A 22,290-nucleotide genomic window follows, 5' to 3' on the forward strand; every position below is an offset into this window, starting at 1 on the left:
AAACTACTAAGCATTTTAGCCGACTGGTCATCTGATAAACTAGTCGCTCTAGCCCAGATCAATGATAGATAACGTGATGACGACCACATACAAATAATTAAGGTAGAGTTTGCAAATCTATGTGTTAAGCTGAACGTCTTCAGTTGTATAGGTTTTGGTAGGCAACATAAATTAACACATTCATTTGTGAAAGAAGAAACGGGAAGTTCCCCATTACCTGTGAAAAATGCCCATCTGCATTCGTGTAATGACAAAACTCAGTAGCTTATAACTCCATCTCCTACTTTACAGTCTTTTTACTGTCTTAATTGAAGGCCTATATTGATTGACTAATTGTAAAATATATGCAACAAGGCCTGCAGACAGTGGAGGGTAAACAGAAGTTAACTGAAGGACATGACTGTATATAGTTAATATTGGATATGAATTTTATCAGTCGGCTGTGTGACTTTTTTCCATTGAAAACTCACATTTAGAGAATGTTACAAATAAAAGTCAAATTTAATTCAACATGTGCTTGTAATTTTTTTTTATAATGAAGTGTTCCACGTGCGCTAAAAAGTGCCCTTCAACCCCCCCCCCCAGCACTTGCCCCCCAAAATGTCTGTGCATGCCACTGGACCCTAGTGACAGAGCACCATCCACCACTGGGCATACAAACACACACACACATTTCATGCACAGACACTCAAGACAACTGAGTCTGAGACACTTGAACATATTTGTCAACAATATATAATCCTTTGTGATTTATCTGCGTCATGGTGAACCAGTCCCAGCACCCACTCCTTCGTGCACATACCCCCAGCCATGCACACGCCCTCAGAGCCACTCCCTCATTCACAGTCTCCCACTTACTGACACACTACACACCTGCATCTTATTTCTCTAACTGACTTCTCTCTAAGCATTTAAGCCCACAGGTCCAGTAGTTAATCATTGGACATTGAGCCCTTGCTATGTGATACACCTCCACCTGGATTGCTGAAGAGACAGACACTGCTCATTTGTTGCATGGCTTAGAATCCACTTAAGCACCTTTGTGCCTTTTTGTTTACACACTGAGTGACTGTATTTCAGTGTGACTGCTGATCTCATCTTAACCTGGACAGTAAAGATGTTCCTCTGCAACCCTCACACACTGCTTCTTCCTTTTTGATGCCTCCGGCGTTACACTCTTCCTATAAGGTCTTGTGATAGTTACTGCATGACAGATGTGGTAGAAAATGCGGATGTACTTGGTGATTAAATGAATTGATATTAGATGTTGAGTGATGGTAGGATCCAAGTGCTGCTGAACTTAAAAACCAATTGGGAGGAAAGAAATACGTTTATACTTATTAATATTAGTGGAGACAGGGATTAGAACACAGGTCACTGCAGTGGTAAACTTTCACTCTACCAATAGACCACAGAGCTTGACTTTAACATAAAAGAACATAAAACTTCTGCTATAGTTTCAATGAGAAAATGGAACACCAAGGAAAAACTCAAACGCTGAGGAAGGATGAACTAAGGACAGATTTCCCAACCAAAAGAACAAAAACAGGACAGATTTGTCCTTTATCGTATATTTTGCAAGACAACTCGAGGGAGAAGAGAAGAACTTGAGTAGTGAGAGAGAGAGAGAGAGAGAGAGAGAGAGAGAGAGAGAGAGAGATGAGGCCCATTTGGCTTGATTGCCTTTAGGCTCCCTCTGGTGGCTCATGGTGATCCAACCCTGGAGCCAACCCTTACACCAGAGGTGTCCAAACTTTTTGCAGTGAGGGCCAGATTTGGTGAGGAGGGGGCGATATGAGACTGCAGTATATACTGCTATCTTCTGGCGATATATAAAATAGCTTTTGAGTCTACTGCAATCTCCTGGCTACTGGATACAGGTCGGAAATTTTGAGCCGCACTTTGGACACCCCTGTCTTACATAGTAGCTTACTGTATTCAGAAAGAGTTAAAATTACATCAATTTGTAGACTGATGTGCAGGTTACATGTGGACTGAATCTTGCAGTTTTTAAATATATTTAATGTCCTATTCCAAACATACAATTGCTAAAAGTCTGAATTTCACTATGTAGACATTTAAAGCTAAAAGAGCAGAAAGTATATTACAGGTCATTTTAAGAATGAAAAACATTACAGGAACTGAATATCCAAAGGTCATAGATTCATAACAGTATAATTCATTACCCAGAATCACAATGTGTAGATTTCTTACTGAATCTGAATTTAACTTCTGGAGGATAGTTAAGGACATGCATAAGTGAAAAAAGAAAGTTAAAAGAGCCTTTAAAAGGAAGAGATGTGCTCTCCTCAGCAACACAGCAGTCTGATGTCTGATATCTAGTGCTTCCTGTATGTGATTTGTGTGTTGTTTCATCCCCATTCAGTTGCACTGGTTTCTTCTACACTGGTTTCTTCTACACTGCAGCAGTGGTGTCAGTTACACTGGTTTCCTTTGATGAGGAAGAAGGTTCCAGTAGCCACTCCCAGCAGTCCTACAGCCAGACCCACACCACAGAACACAGAGGGACCCACACTGGGCAGAGACACGTCCACCTCTGGGGAACACACACACACACACACCAACACACACACACACACACACACACACACACACAACCACACACACACACACGCACACACACACACAACCACACACACACACAACCACACACACACACAAACACATAAACATGTGAGAGGGACCCACACTGGGCAGAGATACGTCCACCTCTGGGATAAATGCAAGCACACACTCACCAAAAAAAAAAACCCACAAAATATATACAATCAATTTAGTCCATTTATAAACAGGGTTGCTTTGGTTCCTGTATCAAAATAATTGTAAATTCTGTTTTCTTTATTAGTCTGTTGTCCTTCTATCTTCTTTCCATTGTTCCTAATTTAAATCACACAGTGTGTCTCACCCCATGTTTTGGTCAGAGGTCTGTCCAGGGCGCTGTGCTGTACGGTGCAGGTGTAGATGTCCCCCTGCTGGGGGGTGAAGCTCAGTGCAGACACCAGGTTGAAGTTCCCATCAGTGGTAAGGTAATATCTACTGAGAGTGGCTTCATCTGTCATGTTAACATTGTTCCTGGTCCAGGACACTCCAGCTTGTGGTGGGTAGAATCCAGTGATGTAACAGATGAGAGTGTTCTTAGACTCCAGCAGCACATCGTCCTTGAAGTAAATAGAGCTCTGTGGGGGGTCTGCAGGATAAATTAATGAATATAGTGATTGTCTCACATGCATACATTATTGTAAATGTGATTAGTAAGCATTGTAGTGTACTACATATGGTTTCCAAGGAGATATGTGTGTGTGTGTGTGTGTGTGTGTGTGTGTGTGTGTGTGTGTGTGTGTGTGTGTGTGTGTGTGTGTGTACAAAACAGGTATGAGAGGCCTTCTAAATTATGAGAAAAATATTGATAGCGAATGACAGTTTACAGGGCTTTCCACTTGTTGGGAATTTAACTGCACATGTGTGTGGGGTGGGGGAATATAAGCGAATTAGAAACTGCTCAAGTAAATGACAACTCTCTAATCCACATATGTCAAAGTCAAGGCCCGCGAATTGATTATCTATGGCCCTCTGGATGATATTTAATTACTAGTAGAACCGGCACGCAGGCCACAGCCGCCCGCTGGTGTTTTGCACACACAAACACTATATTCCCCACAATGCAACGGTAGCCCGTGAAGTCACTGCAGCGCGCACAAGCGGCTTCATTAATAATTAATAGCCTGGTTCATTATAGCCTGGTTAAAGCCTGTGAGACACACGCATTTGACTGTCTTCACACGCTCACACGCCATACATCCGATTTCTCACGCTGGAAAAAAAAAATCTAGTTTATTTATCTCTGATCTACATCTACGATTCAACGAGTTACTAGTTCGCTCTGGCGCCATCCACTGGCGATCGATCGATCGCGATATAATACTTAATTTGTGTCCATTAAACTCCCCCGCCGATAATTTACCCTCGCCATAACAAAATATGCTTAATTCATTTAATGAACAGGACATGTGATTTTTCTTTGAAGGGAGTTTGTTTTTATTTGTTTGCCTGTTGAAAAATGTTTTCACTTGAAATTACTGTCAGATCCATAAGAAAATATTGCTTTATTCATTTAAGCATTAAATAATATACACTGTGTTAGATCTTGGTTCAATATGCTATGTGCAATCATTTCAGTATGTTTTAATAAACATTGAACCAGTCCGGCCCTCGGCTTGTAGCAAATTTGTTTTTTGGCCCTCTGTGTATTTGACTTTGACATCCCTGCTCTAATCCAATCAAAAAACATGACAATAAACCTCTCTCGTTCACCATCAACCTCTCTCATTTTCACTGTCAGACTCTCACACATACACAATGAAACTCACATTCACTATCAAGAATGTCTAAGAGACAGTGTGTGAGAGAGAGTACGATGGTGTGTGAACTGTAAGTTTGAATAAAGGGCCTCTCATAGTTACAGGAGCACGTCTCTAACATTCTGATATTCTGACACTGATTCACCTTTCAGTTTCTGAAATGCCTTTAACATGATTTATTATATTTTACATTGGAATAGTTAATAAATTATTTTAATTATAAACATAAAAATAATGGTGATGTGATTGTGGTGTTTTTGAAGTGTTGTATTAGGTCTTGTTACAGTATATGTGCAGGTCTAGTTCTACTGCAGTATGTGCAGGTCTAGTACTATTATAGTATGTGCAGGTCTAGTACTATTACAGTATGTGCAGGTCTGGTACTATTGGAGTATGTGCAGGTCTTACTTTTTGCCTCTGCTGGGTAGTTGAAGGCCTTTTTGTGATTATTTAAGTTTGTTCTACAGATGTCCACCTCACCAACAGCTGCCTCATAGGCTCCTTCTCCATATGTGAGAGGATCAGCGAAGTCAGGCAGCGTCATGACAAATTCCTTCTTAGTGAAGTCAGCATGGCCCATTTCTTCTCCATCTACTCCATACAGGTACTCTCCATTTGTATCAGAACACATGGCGAAGCCCAAGTCCCTGTGCACAACTGTGAAAGACAAGAGGGGGAAAAACAAATAAACCCACTCATTCACAGACACATTCACTCATATACACATTTAAACACATTCATTCACTCTCTCACACTTTAAACTCACTCATTCACTCATTTACTCTCTGACTTCAGGCTGGATGCTCTATTAGTGCTACATATAAAGATAATTTAAAAGTTAACAATTTTAACCTGAAAGCAGCAGTGCACAAGATACAGTGAACACACATACGTAAGTGTTCATATCCTCCAGATATAGTGAACATACATATGTAAGTGTTCGTATCCTCCAGATATAGTGAACATACATATGTAAGTGTTCATATCCTCCAGATATAGTGAATACACATACGTAAGTGTTCATATCCTCCAGATATAGTGAACATACATACGTAAGTGTTCATATCCTCCAGATATAGTGAACACACATACGTAAGTGTTCATATCCTCCAGATATAGTGAACATACATATGTAAGTGTTCGTATCCTCCAGATATAGTGAACATACATATGTAAGTGTTCATATCCTCCAGATATAGTGAATACACATACGTAAGTGTTCATATCCTCCAGATATAGTGAACATACATATGTAAGTGTTCATATCCTCCAGATATAGTGAATACACATACGTAAGTGTTCATATCCTCCAGATATAGTGAACATACATATGTAAGTGTTCGTATCCTCCAGATATAGTGAACATACATATGTAAGTGTTCGTATCCTCCAGATATAGTGAACATACATATGTAAGTGTTCATATCCTCCAGATATAGTGAATACACATACGTAAGTGTTCATATCCTCCAGATATAGTGAACATACATATGTAAGTGTTCATATCCTCCAGATATAGTGAATACACATACGTAAGTGTTCATATCCTCCAGATATAGTGAACATACATACGTAAGTGTTCATATCCTCCAGATATAGTGAACATACATACGTAAGTGTTCGTATCCTCCAGATATAGTGAATACACATACGTAAGTGTTTGTATCCTCCAGATATAGTGAACATACATATGTAAGTGTTCATATCCTCCAGATATAGTGAACATACATACGTAAGTGTTCATATCCTCCAGATATAGTGAACACACATACGTAAGTGTTCGTATCCTCCAGATATAGTGAATACACATACGTAAGTGTTTGTATCCTCCAGATATAGTGAACATACATATGTAAGTCTTCATAACCTCCAGATATAGTGAATACACATACTTAAGTGTTCGTATCCTCAAGATATAGTGAATATCATATGCATACACATATGTTACATAGCTTATTACTCTGTGACCACAATGATGAAACTAAATCAATATGTTCTGTAAAATTGTAATAATAATCATACAAGTCCTATATCGACATAATTCATCATAAAATACTGAGGTCCATATGTTACTCACCTTTAGTCTCTGTGGAAACAAGAAGCACACAGATGACAGATAAACACAAGTACGTAATCATGATGATGTTGATCAGTGTTAAAGAAAATTACGGAGTGTGGAGAGCTTGTAGGTGAGTGACAGCTTACTGAACATAATCTCACTCCTTCTCTCTGTCTCTGTCTCACATTAACATGTCTGAAAAATCATCCAATCAGATTGCTGCTTTCACTTTACCAAGGCAGTTTCTAGGTAAATGTGGTTTTCAGCCTCACACATTCACTATGTTCTCCACAGAGGCTCTGCAGTGTAACTTAGTGTGACTAGTACTACAGGCACTAGTACTACAGTGTAATGAAAAAATCTTAAACATATTCAAACAGCACAAATATGATAAATACAGTCAACAAAACAGTAAATAGATAAACTGCACAATTTACACTGCTCACAACACTATTACTGTAATAATACTATACAAAACAGCACAGTATACTCAGTGGTAGGCAGTATGTAATGGAGTGGTTGCAATGCTATAGTACATGTACCATATAGTGCATGTTGATTGGTGGTAATTTACCCTAACAAGCATCATAAAATACAATGTGTGAAATGACATGCAGAGTAGATGTGAGAACAGAGCTGAGATAACAGCTTAGTGTGTGTGTGTGTGTGTGTGTGTGTGTGTGTGTGTGTGTGTGTGTGTGTGTGTGTGTGTGTGTGTGTATGTGTGTGTGTGTGTGTGTGTGTGTGTGTGTGTGTGTGTGTGTGTGTATGTATGAGTGTGACTGTGTGTGTGTGCATGTATGAGTGTGTGTGTATCTGTGTGTGTGTGTGTGTGTGTGTGTGTGTGTGTGTGTGTGTGAGAGAGAGAGAGAGAGAGAGAGAGAGAGAGAGAGTAAACAGATTGCGAGTGTGAGTTAACAGACTGTATTAGTGTGTGAGTATGTTAGTGTGCAGGGCCGGAGTGGGACACTTTTTCAGCCCGGGAGTTTCATGTGCAAATCCGGCCCAAAATTATTTTTCCCTCCCAATCGGCCCAAACTAGAGACTGACATGAGCCGGCCCATCGGGAATCTTCCCGAATCTCCCGATTAGCCACTCCGGCTCTGTTAGTGTGTATGTTAATATTTTACTTACTCTTATTCATCAACTCTTGCAGGACATTCCTAGTTAATCTTAGACTGACTGTGTGTCTTCTACTGTATATAGTCTATATTGTCTTGTTGAGTCTCTGCAGAATCTTCACATTGAAACCATTAGTCACTCCAACTGCACACCTCACCACTGTCTCACTATCCTCTCACAGTACCACCCTACCATTTACCTTCTCCATATCCACAAAGACACAATGTAGCTCCTTCTGACCTTCTCTGTACTTCTCCATCAACACTCTAAATGCAAAAATTGCATCTGTGATCCTCTTTCTGGGCATGAAACCAAACTGTTGCTCACTGATCTGAACCTCTTGCCTTAGCCTTGCTTCAACAACTCTTTCCCATACCTTCATGGTGTGGCTCATCAACTTTATACCTCTGTATGTACTACAGCTCTGCACATCGCCCCTGTTCTTAGAAATGGGGACCAGTACACTGCTTCTCCGCTCATCAGGCATCTTCTCACTCTCCAGGATTTTGTTAAACAACCTGGTCAAAAGGTCCACTGCCTTCTCTCCTAAACATCTCCATACCTCCACAGGTATGTCATCTGAATCAACTGCATTTCCATTCTTCATCCATTTGAAAGCTGCCCTCACTTCCCCCTTACTAATTTTCTTCACTTCCTGATCCACTATCTCTCCCCCCATTGTCCTCCTCTCTCTATTTTCCTCATTCATGAATTCGCCAGTACTCCTTCCATCTACTCATCACTGTTCACTCACTAGTACATTTACCTCTCTATCCTTTATCAGCCTAACCTGCTGTACATGCTTTCCAGCTATATCTCTCTGTTTAGCCAAACAATACAAGTCTTTACTATCCAGCCTCTCATACAACTCATCATAGGCTTTGCCACCATTCTTTTCGCTTTGCCTCACAGTACTCCTGTCTACTTCCTTCATCTCTCTGGTTATCCCACTGTTTCTTAGCTGACTTCGTCTTCTAGATACTCTCCTGGACTTCCTCATTCCACCATCAACTTTTCTTGTCTTCTTTCCTCTGGCCAGACGAGACACCCAACACATTCTTGCCAGTTTCTCTCACCACCTTAGCTGTACTTTCCAAGTCCTCATGTAGCTCCTCACTGCCCCCAAGGGCCTGTTGCAATTTTTTCCTGAACTGCCTTCAGCTTCCACCATCTAATCTTTGGCTCTGTCTTCACTCTCTTCCTCTTCTTTGTTTCTAATCTCATTTTAAAACCACTCTATGCTGCCTTCCTACACTTTCCCCTGGCACCACTTTACAATCTCCAATCTCCTTTCCTGCTAATATAATCCACCTGTGTGCACCTCTCTCCACTCTTGTATGTCACCCTGTGTTCTTCACTCTTCTTCACCACAGCCATAGTGGCAGTCATGGCCTGGTGGTGAGGGAACTGGTCTTGTGACCGGAGGGTTGTGGGTTCGATTCCCAGACCTGAGGCCATGACTGAGGTGCCCTTGAGCAAGGCACCTAACCCCAACTGCTCCCCGGGCGCCGTGCTAGGGCTGCCCACCGCTCTGGGCACGTGTGATCCACAGCCCCCTAGTAATCACTAGTGAGTGTGTGTGTGTTCTAACTGCACAGATGGGTTAAAAGCGGAGGATAAATTTCGATTGCGGTGTAAAAATCACAATTGACAAAATACGGCTCATTATTTATTTCTATTTTCTTTGCAAAATCTACAACCATCTCAACTTCTGCATTTCTGTCTTTCACACCATACATACCCAGCACCTCCTCATTCCCTCTGTCCCCTTCGCCAACATGTTCATTAAAGTCTGTGCCAAATACCAGTCTCTCCTCTCTAGGGACACCATCTATCATTTCATTTATCATCCTCCAACATTTCTCTAACTGACATCCAACTTGTGGTGCATATGAACTGACAACATTTTAAATTACACCATCCACTTCCAACTTCAAGCTCCTTTCTGACACCCTCTTTACATCCAGAACACTTATCACAAACTGTTCCTTTAGAATTATCCCTACTTCATTTCTCTTCCTATCTACACATGATTGAACAGTTTGAATCCACCTCCAGTGTTCCTGGCCTTGTTCCTTTCCATCTGGTCTCCTGAACTCCTGAATATCTACCTTACTTCTCTCCATCATGTCTGCAAGCTCTCTGCCTTTACCAGTCATTGTCTCTACGTTCAAAGTCCCTACTCTAACCTCCACACTCCTGCCTTTCCTTCTCTCTCGCTGCCTTCTAACCCGCCTTCCTCCTCTCCGACCTACAGTAGTAATTTCCACCGGCACCCTGCTAGTCAACAGCACCGGAGGCGGTCGTTGTTAACCCGGGCCCAAACCCGGGCCTCGATCTGGTATGGCAGTCATATTTGTGATCCACATTATAGTTTTGGCCGGATGCCCTTCCTAACGCAACCCTCACCATTTATCCAGACTTTGGACCGGTTTGTATATTGTATTGTTGAGTGTCTGTTTTTCAGTTTTTTTTGTTTGTTGAGTTTTATATATATATATATATTGCTTTTTCTATCTCATTCATTCTCATGCACCACAGCAGGAGTTGTCTATTGCATTACTTACTAGAGATGTAATCAGCATTACATTGGAGAAACCAAGAGAAGACTTGCAGATCAGTTTGTTAAACACCTTTGGACCATCAGGATTAAGATCATTTCCAGTGTCAAGGCATTTTAATACTAATGGACATTGTATTAATGACATATCTGTTTGCACAGCCAGTTGTTGCTATGGCAGCAGTGAAATTAAGAAATTCAGAGAAAAAGACCTGATCTCTACTCTTGGAACTTTAGAACCCTGATGAATAAATGTGATGATTTAAACATCTACATTAGGTATCCTACATATAACACAAGATTAGACCTATGATCTCATATTACTCTCTGAGCCACTGTTCTGCATGCAAACTTCATAGGCATGAGAATTCAAAATAAGCAGTGTGGTGGTGATGATTTTAAGAAATGGGTTTAAATGCCATGTGTAATTTTTTCCCAAATTGAGTGATGTAAAATAGTAAAGTGAAAGCGTTTGCAGAACTAAAACGCCCGTGTCACGCTACAGCGGTTTGGAAAGTCCCCAGGAACCGAAAGCTTCAGCTCCACCAATAGAAAAACGTTTAGTGCTGCAGCGTCATTTATTGTCAAGCTGTTGGCGGATTCATACATATTTAGGTATGTACTGTAACCAGGATACAGCTGTATGGGGATATGGTTGTATGAATATTTCTTTACCAGTTACTCAAATACCATGAAGCATTGTTTTTTTCCTCACTGTACTAATATGTTTTTGTTTGTGTGTTTTTGTTGTTGTTGTTATATTCGTTTATATATAAATAACGAATAATGAGGGCTTTTTCTAAGTAATTATAAATAACTATTACTCAACTAATTTGGAATTTGGTGAAGAAGCCTTTCTTGCCCTCAATTTACATGAAAGAACTTGTTTAAAACAGTCTCCACATTTAGCCAGAACACGCACCAACAGGCTTACGGCTTTGAAAGGCAGAACACACCGACCTCTGCTGGTACAGACGAGTTACTACAATAACAACGTTACATACAAGCGGTTAAGTAGCAACCACTCACAGGATAAATAGTGAAACGTGTAGTAGCCTACTACTGACTTTCAAAGTATACTATCTTTCAAATCATAACGTAATGATTTTTAATCTATTGTTTATCATATTATTATTTTCTCTATAATTATTTTGTTTTCTCTTGTCAAGAAGGGCTTTAATCTGCAAATGTAGCGGTGTGTAAAAAATGTTAATGGGAATGGGAATAGTGACAGGGGCTACTGGTCCTTGTCATAATCCATAATCCAAGTGACAGCTCACTGAACACGCCAGTGATGAGAATCTATTCTATTCTAAACTATTCTAAGTGTTCGACGAATCCTCACTGTCCTCGATGGTGTTGTGGTGCCCTCTAGTGGTTGCATGGTTTGTACCACATCCTGGTTAATTTACAAGACATTACACAATACGCAGTGATCAAACCACCAGGTACACCTGTTCTATAATTGTACCTATTAGGCTACCAGTTCATTTTCGGTACAAATTCATATGAATACAGCATAAGCAAATGTATATATTTTTACATATAAACCTGCCATGTTTTAAAAAAAAGGATTTTCATGAAAGACCCACTGCACTGATGGCACAACTGGAAATATAAAAGTAATACTTTACCATCAGTCAGCTACCTTCTGAGTACACCGAACCAAATATAATAAAATAAAAATAGAAACATTAGAAATTCAGAAATATAAATTTCTAATGACTGCACATTCGATCATATTAGTCCCACTCTCAAAATTCTGTTGACCTATAAGGCGCTAAATGGTCTTGCTCCACAATATCTGAGTGAACTCATTGCTTACTACAACCCATCTCACCCTTTGCGCTTCCAGAATGCTGGATTTCTCTTAGTTCCAAAAATTAGTAAGACTGTAGCCAGAGGCAGAGCTTTCTCCTTTAAGGCCTTCCAGCTCCAATCCGAGATTCTGACACCGTTCCAATCTTTAAACCTAGACTTAAGACTCACCTATTTAATCAAACCTTCAGTTAATATTCCCCTTGTAAGGTGTGGGGCTCGGGAGCCCCCAGACGTTGAGATTTCTGGTGATCTGAGATGTTGATGCTGTCATCCAGCTGTGTCATGGCATCACTCTAGTTGTGACAATGACTTGACTGGAAAGCAATGTCTCAGTGAGCCCTCATGACTGTGGTCACCTCCGAACCCCTCCCTTTAGTTATGCTGCTATAGATTAGACTGCCGGAGCCACATGCTAATCACGTGAGCACATGAGCTATGTACGTTTAAATCAACACACAATTGATGTCCACACACTAAACCTGTATTGTCTATCTTTCTGCATGCTTCTACCTAAGACGATTACATGCAAGCACCTACAAGCACCTATAAACACCTGGGAGATGGTCTTGCTTGCCGGTGGATGTACTGATGCCAGGGTTGGATGTGCCATTGCTGCAAGAGGACGTGCTGATGCTAGCTCCTACCTGAGGCTCACCATCTGCACTGAAGGGGCTGTGACTACTTTGCTGGGGAACTAGAACCTTAACTATAACTGTAGAACCACCTTTTGTTCACAAATACAGACTTGTGCTAACGGGCCGCCCGATGGAGGATGGGTTCCCTTTTGGGTCTTGGTCCTCCCAAGGTTTCTTCCTGTTCCCCACCATCTAGGGAGTTTTTCCTCGCCACTGTCGCCTTTGGCTTGCTCATTAGGGATCTGGACCCATAGTATTGTAAAGCTGCTTTGTGACAACATGTGTTGCAAAAAGCACTATATAAATAAATTTGACTTTGACTTTGACATTCAACTAAGGAAATACAAGCACAATAGTATTAAACCAAAGAGGATGACTAGGAAACTTACTATTTCACAGGTCATGACAAGGTTACATACACATAAGCACACACACACACACAAACAGGTATTTGTATATTTGTATAAATACCTGTAGATGTAGATCTTTTTATTTGTGTGTTCACTGTTCAGGGAAACGTTCTACCTTTTCTATTTCTTATTATTTTCTATCCATTTGTTTATGATTTTATGAATTTGCAAGCAGACACATACAGACACATACAGACACATGCAGGCTTACATACAGACACATACAGACACATGCAGGCTTACATACAGACACATACAGACACATGCAGGCTTACTGCACGTGTTGGACATGTGTCCTTACAGTGTGGAGTATATTCCTGATCATGTTTGAGTGTTTTTAATTAACCAGTTAGAGTACATTCATGACATTTAGCAGAAAGTCTTATCCAGATCAAATTACAAAAGTGCTTTGCAATCTACTCATAGAAGACATACTAGCTAGTCCAGTAGGCTGGACTAATACATGTTTAGAAACTGGACTCAGTAAACTAATACATGTTTACATACTGGACTCAGGGAACTAATACATATTTAGATACTGGACACAGTGAAGTAATACATGTTTACATAATGGACTCAGTGCTGATACCCAGAAAGAATTACAAAATGAGCATAAGTGTAATACCAAACAACAGCAATAACAACAAAAACAAACAAATAAGAAGGTTCATTTAATCAATCCCTTAATCAATAGTCATTCAACTCAGGATGTTGCAAGACAATACAATATTTAAGGAGTGCAGGATTAGTGGCAATTTATATATTCAACTAATAGACGAGTTTGCAGTCTGCATTTGAAGACAGTGAGACACTCTATTGTTCAGACAGTAGTAGTGTTTAGAAGAGCAGGACACTGTCTAAAAGCAGGACAGAGATGAGTCTTGATGTGCGTCTTCCGTGACACTGTTTGGATGGAATTTAAAGATCGTTGAGATTTGAAGTACTGGAGGTTCGTTGACCATTATCATGTAGGGAGGGGCTGGGTCATTCTGGGCTTTGACCATCATCATCATCACCATCATGTAGGGAGGGGCTGGGTCATTCTGGGCTTTGACCATCATCATCATCACCATCATGTAGGGAGGGGCTGGGTCATTCTGGGCTTTGACCATCATCATCATCACCATCATGTAGGGAGGGGCTGGGTCATTCTGGGCTTTGACCATCATCATCATCATCATCATGTAGGGAGGGGCTGGGTCATTCTGGGCTTTGACCATCATCATCATCACCATCATGTAGGGAGGGGCTGAGTCATTCTGGGCTTTGACCATCATCATCATCATCATCATCATGTAGGGAGGGGCTGAGTCATTCTGGGCTTTGACCATCATCATCATCATCATGATTATCATGTAGGGAGGGGCTGGGTCATTCTGGGCTTTGACCATCATCATCATCATCATCATGTAGGGAGGGGCTGGGTCATTCTGGGCTTTGACCATCATCATCATCATCATCATGTAGGGAGGGGCTGGGTCATTCTGGGTTTTGACCATCATCATCATCATCATGATGTAGGGAGGGGCTGGGTCATTCTGGGCTTTGACCATCATCATCATCATCATCATGTAGGGAGGGGCTGGGTCATTCTGGGCTTTGACCATCATCATCATCACCATCATGTAGGGAGGGGCTGGGTCATTCTGGGCTTTGACCATCATCATCATCATCATGATTATCATGTAGGGAGGGGCTGGGTCATTCTGGGCTTTGACCATCATCATCATCATGTAGGGAGGGGCTGGGTCATTCTGGGCTTTGACCATCATCATCATCATCATCATCATGTAGGGAGGGCTGGGTCATTCTGGGTTTTGACCATCATCATCATCATCATCATGTAGGGAGGGGCTGGGTCATTCTGGGCTTTGACCATCATCATCATCATCATCATCATCATCATCATCATGTAGGGAGGGGCTGAGTCATTCTGGGCTCTGTAGGTGATCATCAGGGTTTCAAATCTGATTGGAGCAGCTGCTAGAAGCCTGTGAAGAGAACACAGCAGTGGAGTGATGGGTGAACTTTGGAAGATTGAAGACCAAATGTGCTGCTACGTTCTGGATCAGGTGTAGAGGTCTGATCAGGTGTAGAGGTCTGATAGGGTGAGAGGAAGAGCAGAGTCCGTCACAAGTTGCATTTAATTGACCACTGTGACTTGTTTATGTCCACACTATTTACCATTACCATTTACTGTTTACATGGACAAACTGCCTAACTGCTGTAATCCGCCTGTGTCCTGAACGCCATTCTCGCCCGCTGTTCCTTTAACACTGGAATTGCAAAACCTCTGCCTTTTGGCAGTCATACCTTTAAGTCCAAAACCACTGTGATGGAAATTTGATGATTTCCATTTATATCAGGCTTTCTTAGTATATATTAAACACGTTAGATATAGGGGTTAGAGATCTTTTTGCATATACGTGTGTTAATCATGGCACTGAAGCCATTCTCGTGACTTCAGTAGGCCTCAGATGTGTGTGTGTGTGTGCTCTCTGGACGGCCTCGGCTGAGGCCTAATCTTATGTTCCTCTGGTGTTCCTAAACTGACCTCGCTGGAGACGCCTAATCTCCACTTGGAAGGGACTACGGCGACACCACGACGACAGTCTACCATGCCATCACGAGGATACTGAGCGTGGAAAGGGCATGAAGGGGGAGAGGCTAATGTGTAGCTGTCAAATCACTATTAATTATGTCATGTATTGTCCATTCACAGTTAGTTAATCACCTCATGTTCACCTCGTGGACACCGTGTGTATTGATGATTAAAAGTATAAAAGATGAGAGTTCGGAGTGGAGAATTAGCTTTCTGCGACAGACACCTTGGGTGTTTGTAACTGAGCTCTCTGGATTAATCCATGTGTTGTTAAAATAAATCATTGTACTTTATTATCTAACCCAACTGCTTCTGACTTTTATTGTGCTCACCATTTAAGGGTTTCAGAATTTCTAGCACAGCACTGCCAAATGGCAGGAGTTGGCCTGTGTGAAAAGCCCTGATTGCCTCCAGTGTTATGTAAATGAGGCGTGTGTCAGGTGTGGGTGGTTGCTGCTTCAATACACACCTTTGACTGCCTCATGAGACTGCAAGCTCTCTTGCAAGAAGTCTTCATCTACAGGACGATATGTTTGAGATTTGATCTGTGAAAGGTTGAAATAATGTGAAATTGACACAAACATAATATTTGAATTATAGTGGTGTATAAGTGGTATATTGATTATTCAAAAATTTTTTTAATCTTATTTTAAGTAGTTTTTGTCTTTTGAAAAACTGGAAATAGGTAAAGATATTTTTACATAAATTTATACAAAAAACCCTCAGCTACTTGAAATAGAATAATAATCTTGAGCAATTTTAACTTATCAAGATGCTACTTTTTACAGTGTGTCTCTTCCAAAAACACAACAGCCATAACAATAATAGGACATTTAGGAATGTCACGTTGAGGTCCCTGACCCCTCCCTTTGGGCGTGTGTTTACGTCGTCTGCGTCTACTCGTCTGCATCTGTGGATCTCCGTGGGTGCGGTTATGTCTTGTGATTATCCGTCTCACCTGTGGCTCGTCTCTTCATCACATGGGGTTTATGTGGTTTGTCTATTTAATGTGCGTTCACGCAGTGTCCTGTGCTCGTCGTTGTTTGAGTCATTCACGTTTGTGTTCGTCTATGTGTTTATACGTGCGCACACTGCGCTATTTGTGCTTTCAATAAAGTGACGTTGTCGTGAACCAGCGGACTCGTGCCTCGTCCGTCTCTGTGGCCAGTGTCAAGGAAATCTTACCAGAAGAGATTTCAGAGTCACTACTCTCTTTTTTTTGGAGGACAACTTTATTTTTATGTAAGAATAAAAAGAAAACAATTTTGTACAATACAGTAAAATAGTGATAAAAATAATTGGGGTTAGGTGAACCATACAGGACAGGAGAGAAAAGAAGGGATAGAGAAAGTAAAAAGGGAAAAGACAGAAGGGCAGAAAAAGACACAGCTCAAATGACCACTGCAATGGTTCACCAACTGCTGCTACTAAATGAAGAACAGAAAGTGTACCTAAGACATACAACACAAATGACTGTGAAGTATGTGTATGTCACTGGTCGACCCGGGAAGACCAGGGAGACGCCACACGCCGCCACCGCACCCAAGCCCAGACCCCCACCACCCCCACCACAGACAGTTCAGCCATACCATTCAACATTGGACATCCGTATTCACCCAAACACATATACATCCACACACACGTATACACCCTCACACACATATACACCGCACACATTCCTCCCATATATTCACCCTCACACACACATACACCCACACACCTTCATCCCATATGGGCAACACACTTATATATGTACCCACACATACACCTATCCTCAGATGTAGAAATGTTACGTAATGACCGCCGGTGTCCCGGTCATCCGCCAGGAAATAACGAATGCAGCGACTCACAAGTTTTGCCAACTATCTAGCAAAGTTCATGCCACACCTGTCTGCCACTGTGATGATTATTGGATAAAGACACCCCTTGGCACTGGCTCCCCAAGCATGATGCAGCAGTGTCTGAACTGAAATCCTTAGCTTCATCCACACCAGTGTTGCGCTATTATGATTAGGGATGTCCCGATCCAGCTTTTTGAACTTCCGATCCGATACCGATATTTATTTGCACTTCCGATCCGATACCGATATCGGCCGATACCGATACCGGCCTATCCAAGCATGTATTAAAGTTTAAAGTTATTTAGCCAACTTACTTTGTTGTCAAACTCATGTTGAAAAGCGTTTTACTCTTGATAACAAGTAGCCAGCTGAATTAGGTGTGTTTGAATAATACACAATGGTTGGTAAGGAGAAACTGACCTGTTTATTTAGCAATTAATAAACTCAAAATAGACAAAATATTAAATAACAAACAGAAATAGCATCAGTAAACCAAGGATTAAAAAGCCACAAGTGCAAATAATATTGTAAATTATATTTAAAAAAAAACACACAACCTGAGTGGAAAATAGTCTATTATTAACATTAACATTAACATCCATCAGTGCTCTTGAACAAGTGTAAACCAAAGCTAAAAAAAAAATCCGTGCACATATTGTAAACTAATTAAAAGCAAAATGCCTTCTACTCCACACTTTGCTGCTCCATCCCCATCTATACACTCCCTTCAATTCAAACGTTTCTGCCAGTGTTAGTTGTGTAGGACCTTGCTTTTTGTCTTCGGTTTTCATTAGAAACTCGTCATGTTGTTTATGGTGGTATTTCGCTAAATGCTTGATTAGATTGGTGGTATTAAAAGTTCTTACAGCTTTACCACAACGCTTGACTTTACTGTGGCATATGTTGCACTCTACCTCTTCGTCTTTGTCATCCTTTAAGGTAAAATAATCCCACACAACTGACCGATAACTTCAAATTTACACGGCGGTTCGAGATGCCACGGAGCTAAATTGGGGCAGAAACTATGCTCGTATGCTGAAGGTGTGCTGGAAAATGCGGACCGGATTTTACTCTCACTAGCAAAAACTGGAATGGATTATCTAAATGGGTGCGCTGGAAAACCCGGATCGGACTTAAAAAAAAAACTGGATCGGGAGTCTGGATCGGCATTTTCCCGTGTCTGCCGATCCGATACCGATACGCATTTTTTGCTAATATCGGCGGCCGATCCGATCCAAATATCGGATCGGGACAACCCTAATTATGATGTTACTAGGCCCGTCACGGTGCAGAGCGACTCCAGCCAGAGCAGGCTGGCCTGTTTCTTTTGCTGGTTCTGGACACTTTATTGGACTGTCATGTTTATTGTGTGTCTTTATAGGTTTACTGGGTTACGTTTATTTAACATTTTAATAGTAGTCACTTCAATTGAAGTAATCACTTCACTACTTTCTGAAGTAAGTTTAGGTACTTCTTTGTGTATTGTGGTTTTCTTTACTTTTGTAAAGGAGGATGTTATGGGATTTATGTTAGCTGTATGCTTTTATTATGATACACACCGGAAGTTAGGTTCTGTACCGGCATTTTGAGAATACACACTGACAATATATTATCCTTTCATGTATATCTTTTCTTTAAGCAATACAAAGCACAATAACATACGGCAGGGGACGTAGCCAGCTCTCTGATTCAAGAAGTAAGTAACACAAAGCCCTTCCCAAAATAACCAAAACTAGTGATGTAACATTTGAAGTGGGCATGCCAGATGAAGCCCCGGTTCGAGGTGTGTGTCATTACCATAAGAATCACATGACTGATGACGAACGACACCTCGCATTCAATGGGCCACGTCATCGTTTAATTTTGAGTGTCACAACCACATAAAGGGAGATCAAGCCTCTCAGCCCTTTGTGGGTGTGGTGGAATTGATGGCACAGAAGTCCAGGTCTTATAATATATTAAGTAATATTTATTTGATAGCAAGAGAGTTACAAAATATAAAAGTATGATGTGAAGCTTACGCTTCATACAGTAACTCTGAACTGTCTCTCTCAGTCCAGAATGTTTATAGTCAAAGTGTGTGTATAGAAAAAACTAAGGATGCCTGCTTCCTAGGAGCAGTTATAAGTTTCCCTGGGATTCAACCTTGGGTGCATAGAAACAGATAAGCAATATTATCTCTAACTCTACTGCTGAAAACTTCAGTCTTGGAGAAAACATCTTCAATATGGTTACAGTTGATCACTAAGCAGTGCAAGCAGTACTTTACACACAGACTGTCTTATAGTGTCTGCATGGGCATGATTAACATGAAACACACCAGTGACCAGTATTACAGGGACTAGTACTACAGTGTATACATACTACAGTGTAGGGTGTATGATTTTTCTTACCCTCCACTTATTGCAAGTGTCCTTGATGTCAGGAAAACTGGACTAAGTAATGCACTGGACAGACTTGTTAAAGTCAGCATGGAACATTTCTGTAACATGGGCCCTGGCCGTCTGAGGTGGTAGAGCAGAGGCCAAATGGGTAAACCACCACAGGTGCTTATGTTAGTAGTAGGACACAAGTGTTGAACTTAAAAGACAATCGAGAGGCAAGAAATAAATAAATAATTGGTCAGTCAAGACTGGGACTCGATTTGTGTGACTCGAGTGTGATGTAATGACAAAACACAGAGAAACAAAACCTCTGCTTACTGTTCTGGGAAAAGAAACAAACCAAGAACACCGGAGAAAACTGGCTCTCAAATGCTGAGGAAGGATTAACTAAGAGTAAACTAAATTCTCAACCAAAAGATATATAACAGGGGAAAAAAGAGAGGCTAGATTCGTCCTTTGTATTTAACAAACGACATGGCACCAGAGGAGCGACTTGAGAGAGCTCAAACAGGAGAGAAAAGAATTCGAGTAGGGAGAGAAAAGGAGTGCGAGGGAAAATCCCCAGGGCTCCTTTCGAACTTACTGGCCAGTCTGTATATCAGAACACTGAACAAAGACTCAGCAAGTCAAGTCTGATTTCCCAGGCCAACAAGGGGCTGCGATTGGGAGACATGATCAGGCCTTGCAGCAAGTATTGTCCCAGCTGCAGGGGCTCACTGCAGCAATACAGCAGGCTGTCCCTCAGGCTCCTCCTGGTCCTGGCCCCCATGTAGCCAAGGAGGCCATTGTTACCCAGTTACAGTTACCCAACAGAAATGTTGCCACTCTAGCAGTGCTGGTCTTTGGGGGTGTGTTTATTTTTATTTTCTTTTCCACTACTGGAATGTAAGACTTAAACAACCACCACCACCATTACCACCACACCACCACCAAGACCACCAAAATCACCACCACCAAACCACTTCAGGTTCAGGCAGTGGTTACATCTCATAGTATACATCACTAATTAAACAGCTAATACAACTGATACATACAGTTGTGATCAAATTTATTCAACCCCCACTGAAATAAAGTGTTTTGGCCAGTTTGACATTGATTTTGATCATTTCAGTCATCTTATTTACAATTATATCAAAGAGGCACTTATAAATTAGACAAACATAACATAATATTTATGATGGAATAACCACAAATGTCTTTACTGTGCTCACATCATTATCAGTTTTATTCAACCCCCTAGTGACATTATTTTTTAGTACTTAGTACAACATCCTTTTCCAGTTATGACAGCTTTCAAGCGTGAAGCATAGCTTGACACAAGTGTCTTGCAGCGACCTATGGGTATCTTAGCCCATTCTTCATGGGCAAAAGCCTCCAGTTCAGTCACATTCTTAGGCTTGCGCACTGCAACTGCCTTCTTTAGGTCCCACCAGAGGTTCTCAATTGGATTAGTCTGGTGATTGCGATGGCCACTCTAGAATGTTCCAGCCTTTCATGTTCAACCATGCTCTAGTGGACTTGGATGTGTGCTTCGGATCATTGTCCTGTTGGAAGGTCCAACGTCTCCCAAGCCGCAGGTTTGTGACTGACTCCATCACATTTTCCTCCAAGATCTCCTGGTACTGAAGGGAATTCATGGTACCCTGCACACGTTGAAGCTTTCCTGTACCATTAGAAGCAAAACAGCCCCAAAGCATAATTGACCCCCCGCCATGCTTCACAGTAGGCAAGGTGTTCTTTTGTTCATAAGCCTGGTTCTTCCTTCTCCAAACATAGCGCTGGTCCATTGTCCCAAACAGTTCTAATTTAGTTTCATCTGAGCACAGTACACTGTCCCAAAACCTTTGTGGCTTGTCCACATGACTTTTGGCATACTGCAGTCGACTTTTCTTGTTCTTTGGAGTCAGCAAGGGGGTGCGTCTGGGCGTTCTGGCATGGAGGTCTTCGTTATGCAGTGCGCGCCTTATTGTCTGAGCTGAAACTTCAGTGCCCACATCTGACAGGTCTTTTTTCAGTTCCTTAGCAGTCACGCGGGGATTTTTCTCCACATTACGCTTCAGGTAGCGCACAGCAGTCGCGGTCAGGATCTTCTTTCTGCCACGACCAGGTAACGTTTCCACTGTGCCCTTTAACTTGAACTTGCGAATGATACTTCCGATAGTGTCTCTTGGAATATTTAACAACTTCGCAATCTTTTTATATCCATTGCCATTCTTGTGAAGAGCAATAACCTCTTCTCTTGTCTTCTGGGACCATTCTCTTGCCTTCACCATGCTTGGAAACACACCAGTAGATGTCTAGAAGGAGCTGAGTATCACAGTCCTTTTAAATCTGCCTAATTGGTGCTTATCATGCTTGATTGCTGCTCGTTGACATCCACAGATGTTTTCAATACCTGATGGAAAACACTGGAATGAACCTCTGTTCTTAGGAGTGGTAGTCGTAAAGGGGTTGAATAATTGTGTCAATGAAGAAAT

The 22,290-nt window shown here is 41.4% G+C and overlaps 1 protein-coding gene across 1 annotated transcript; it reads right to left on the reverse strand.

Moving 5' to 3' along the window:
• Nucleotides 1-2,001: 2,001 nt before the first annotated feature.
• LOC143512645 (H-2 class II histocompatibility antigen, A-Q alpha chain-like) lies at nt 2,002-6,605 on the reverse strand. Its single transcript, XM_077003217.1, has 4 exons — nt 6,457-6,605; nt 4,788-5,036; nt 2,927-3,208; nt 2,002-2,557 (listed from the first exon to the last, which is right to left on the reverse strand). Exons 1-4 carry the CDS (start codon nt 6,515-6,517, stop codon nt 2,436-2,438), a joined length of 714 nt encoding a protein of 237 aa, XP_076859332.1. The 5' UTR covers nt 6,518-6,605; the 3' UTR covers nt 2,002-2,435.
• Between the last annotated feature and the right edge of the window lie 15,685 nt (nt 6,606-22,290).

The sequence above is a fragment of the Brachyhypopomus gauderio genome, chromosome 4, assembly GCF_052324685.1.
Source record: "Brachyhypopomus gauderio isolate BG-103 chromosome 4, BGAUD_0.2, whole genome shotgun sequence".
NCBI classification, from domain to species: domain Eukaryota; kingdom Metazoa; phylum Chordata; class Actinopteri; order Gymnotiformes; family Hypopomidae; genus Brachyhypopomus; species Brachyhypopomus gauderio.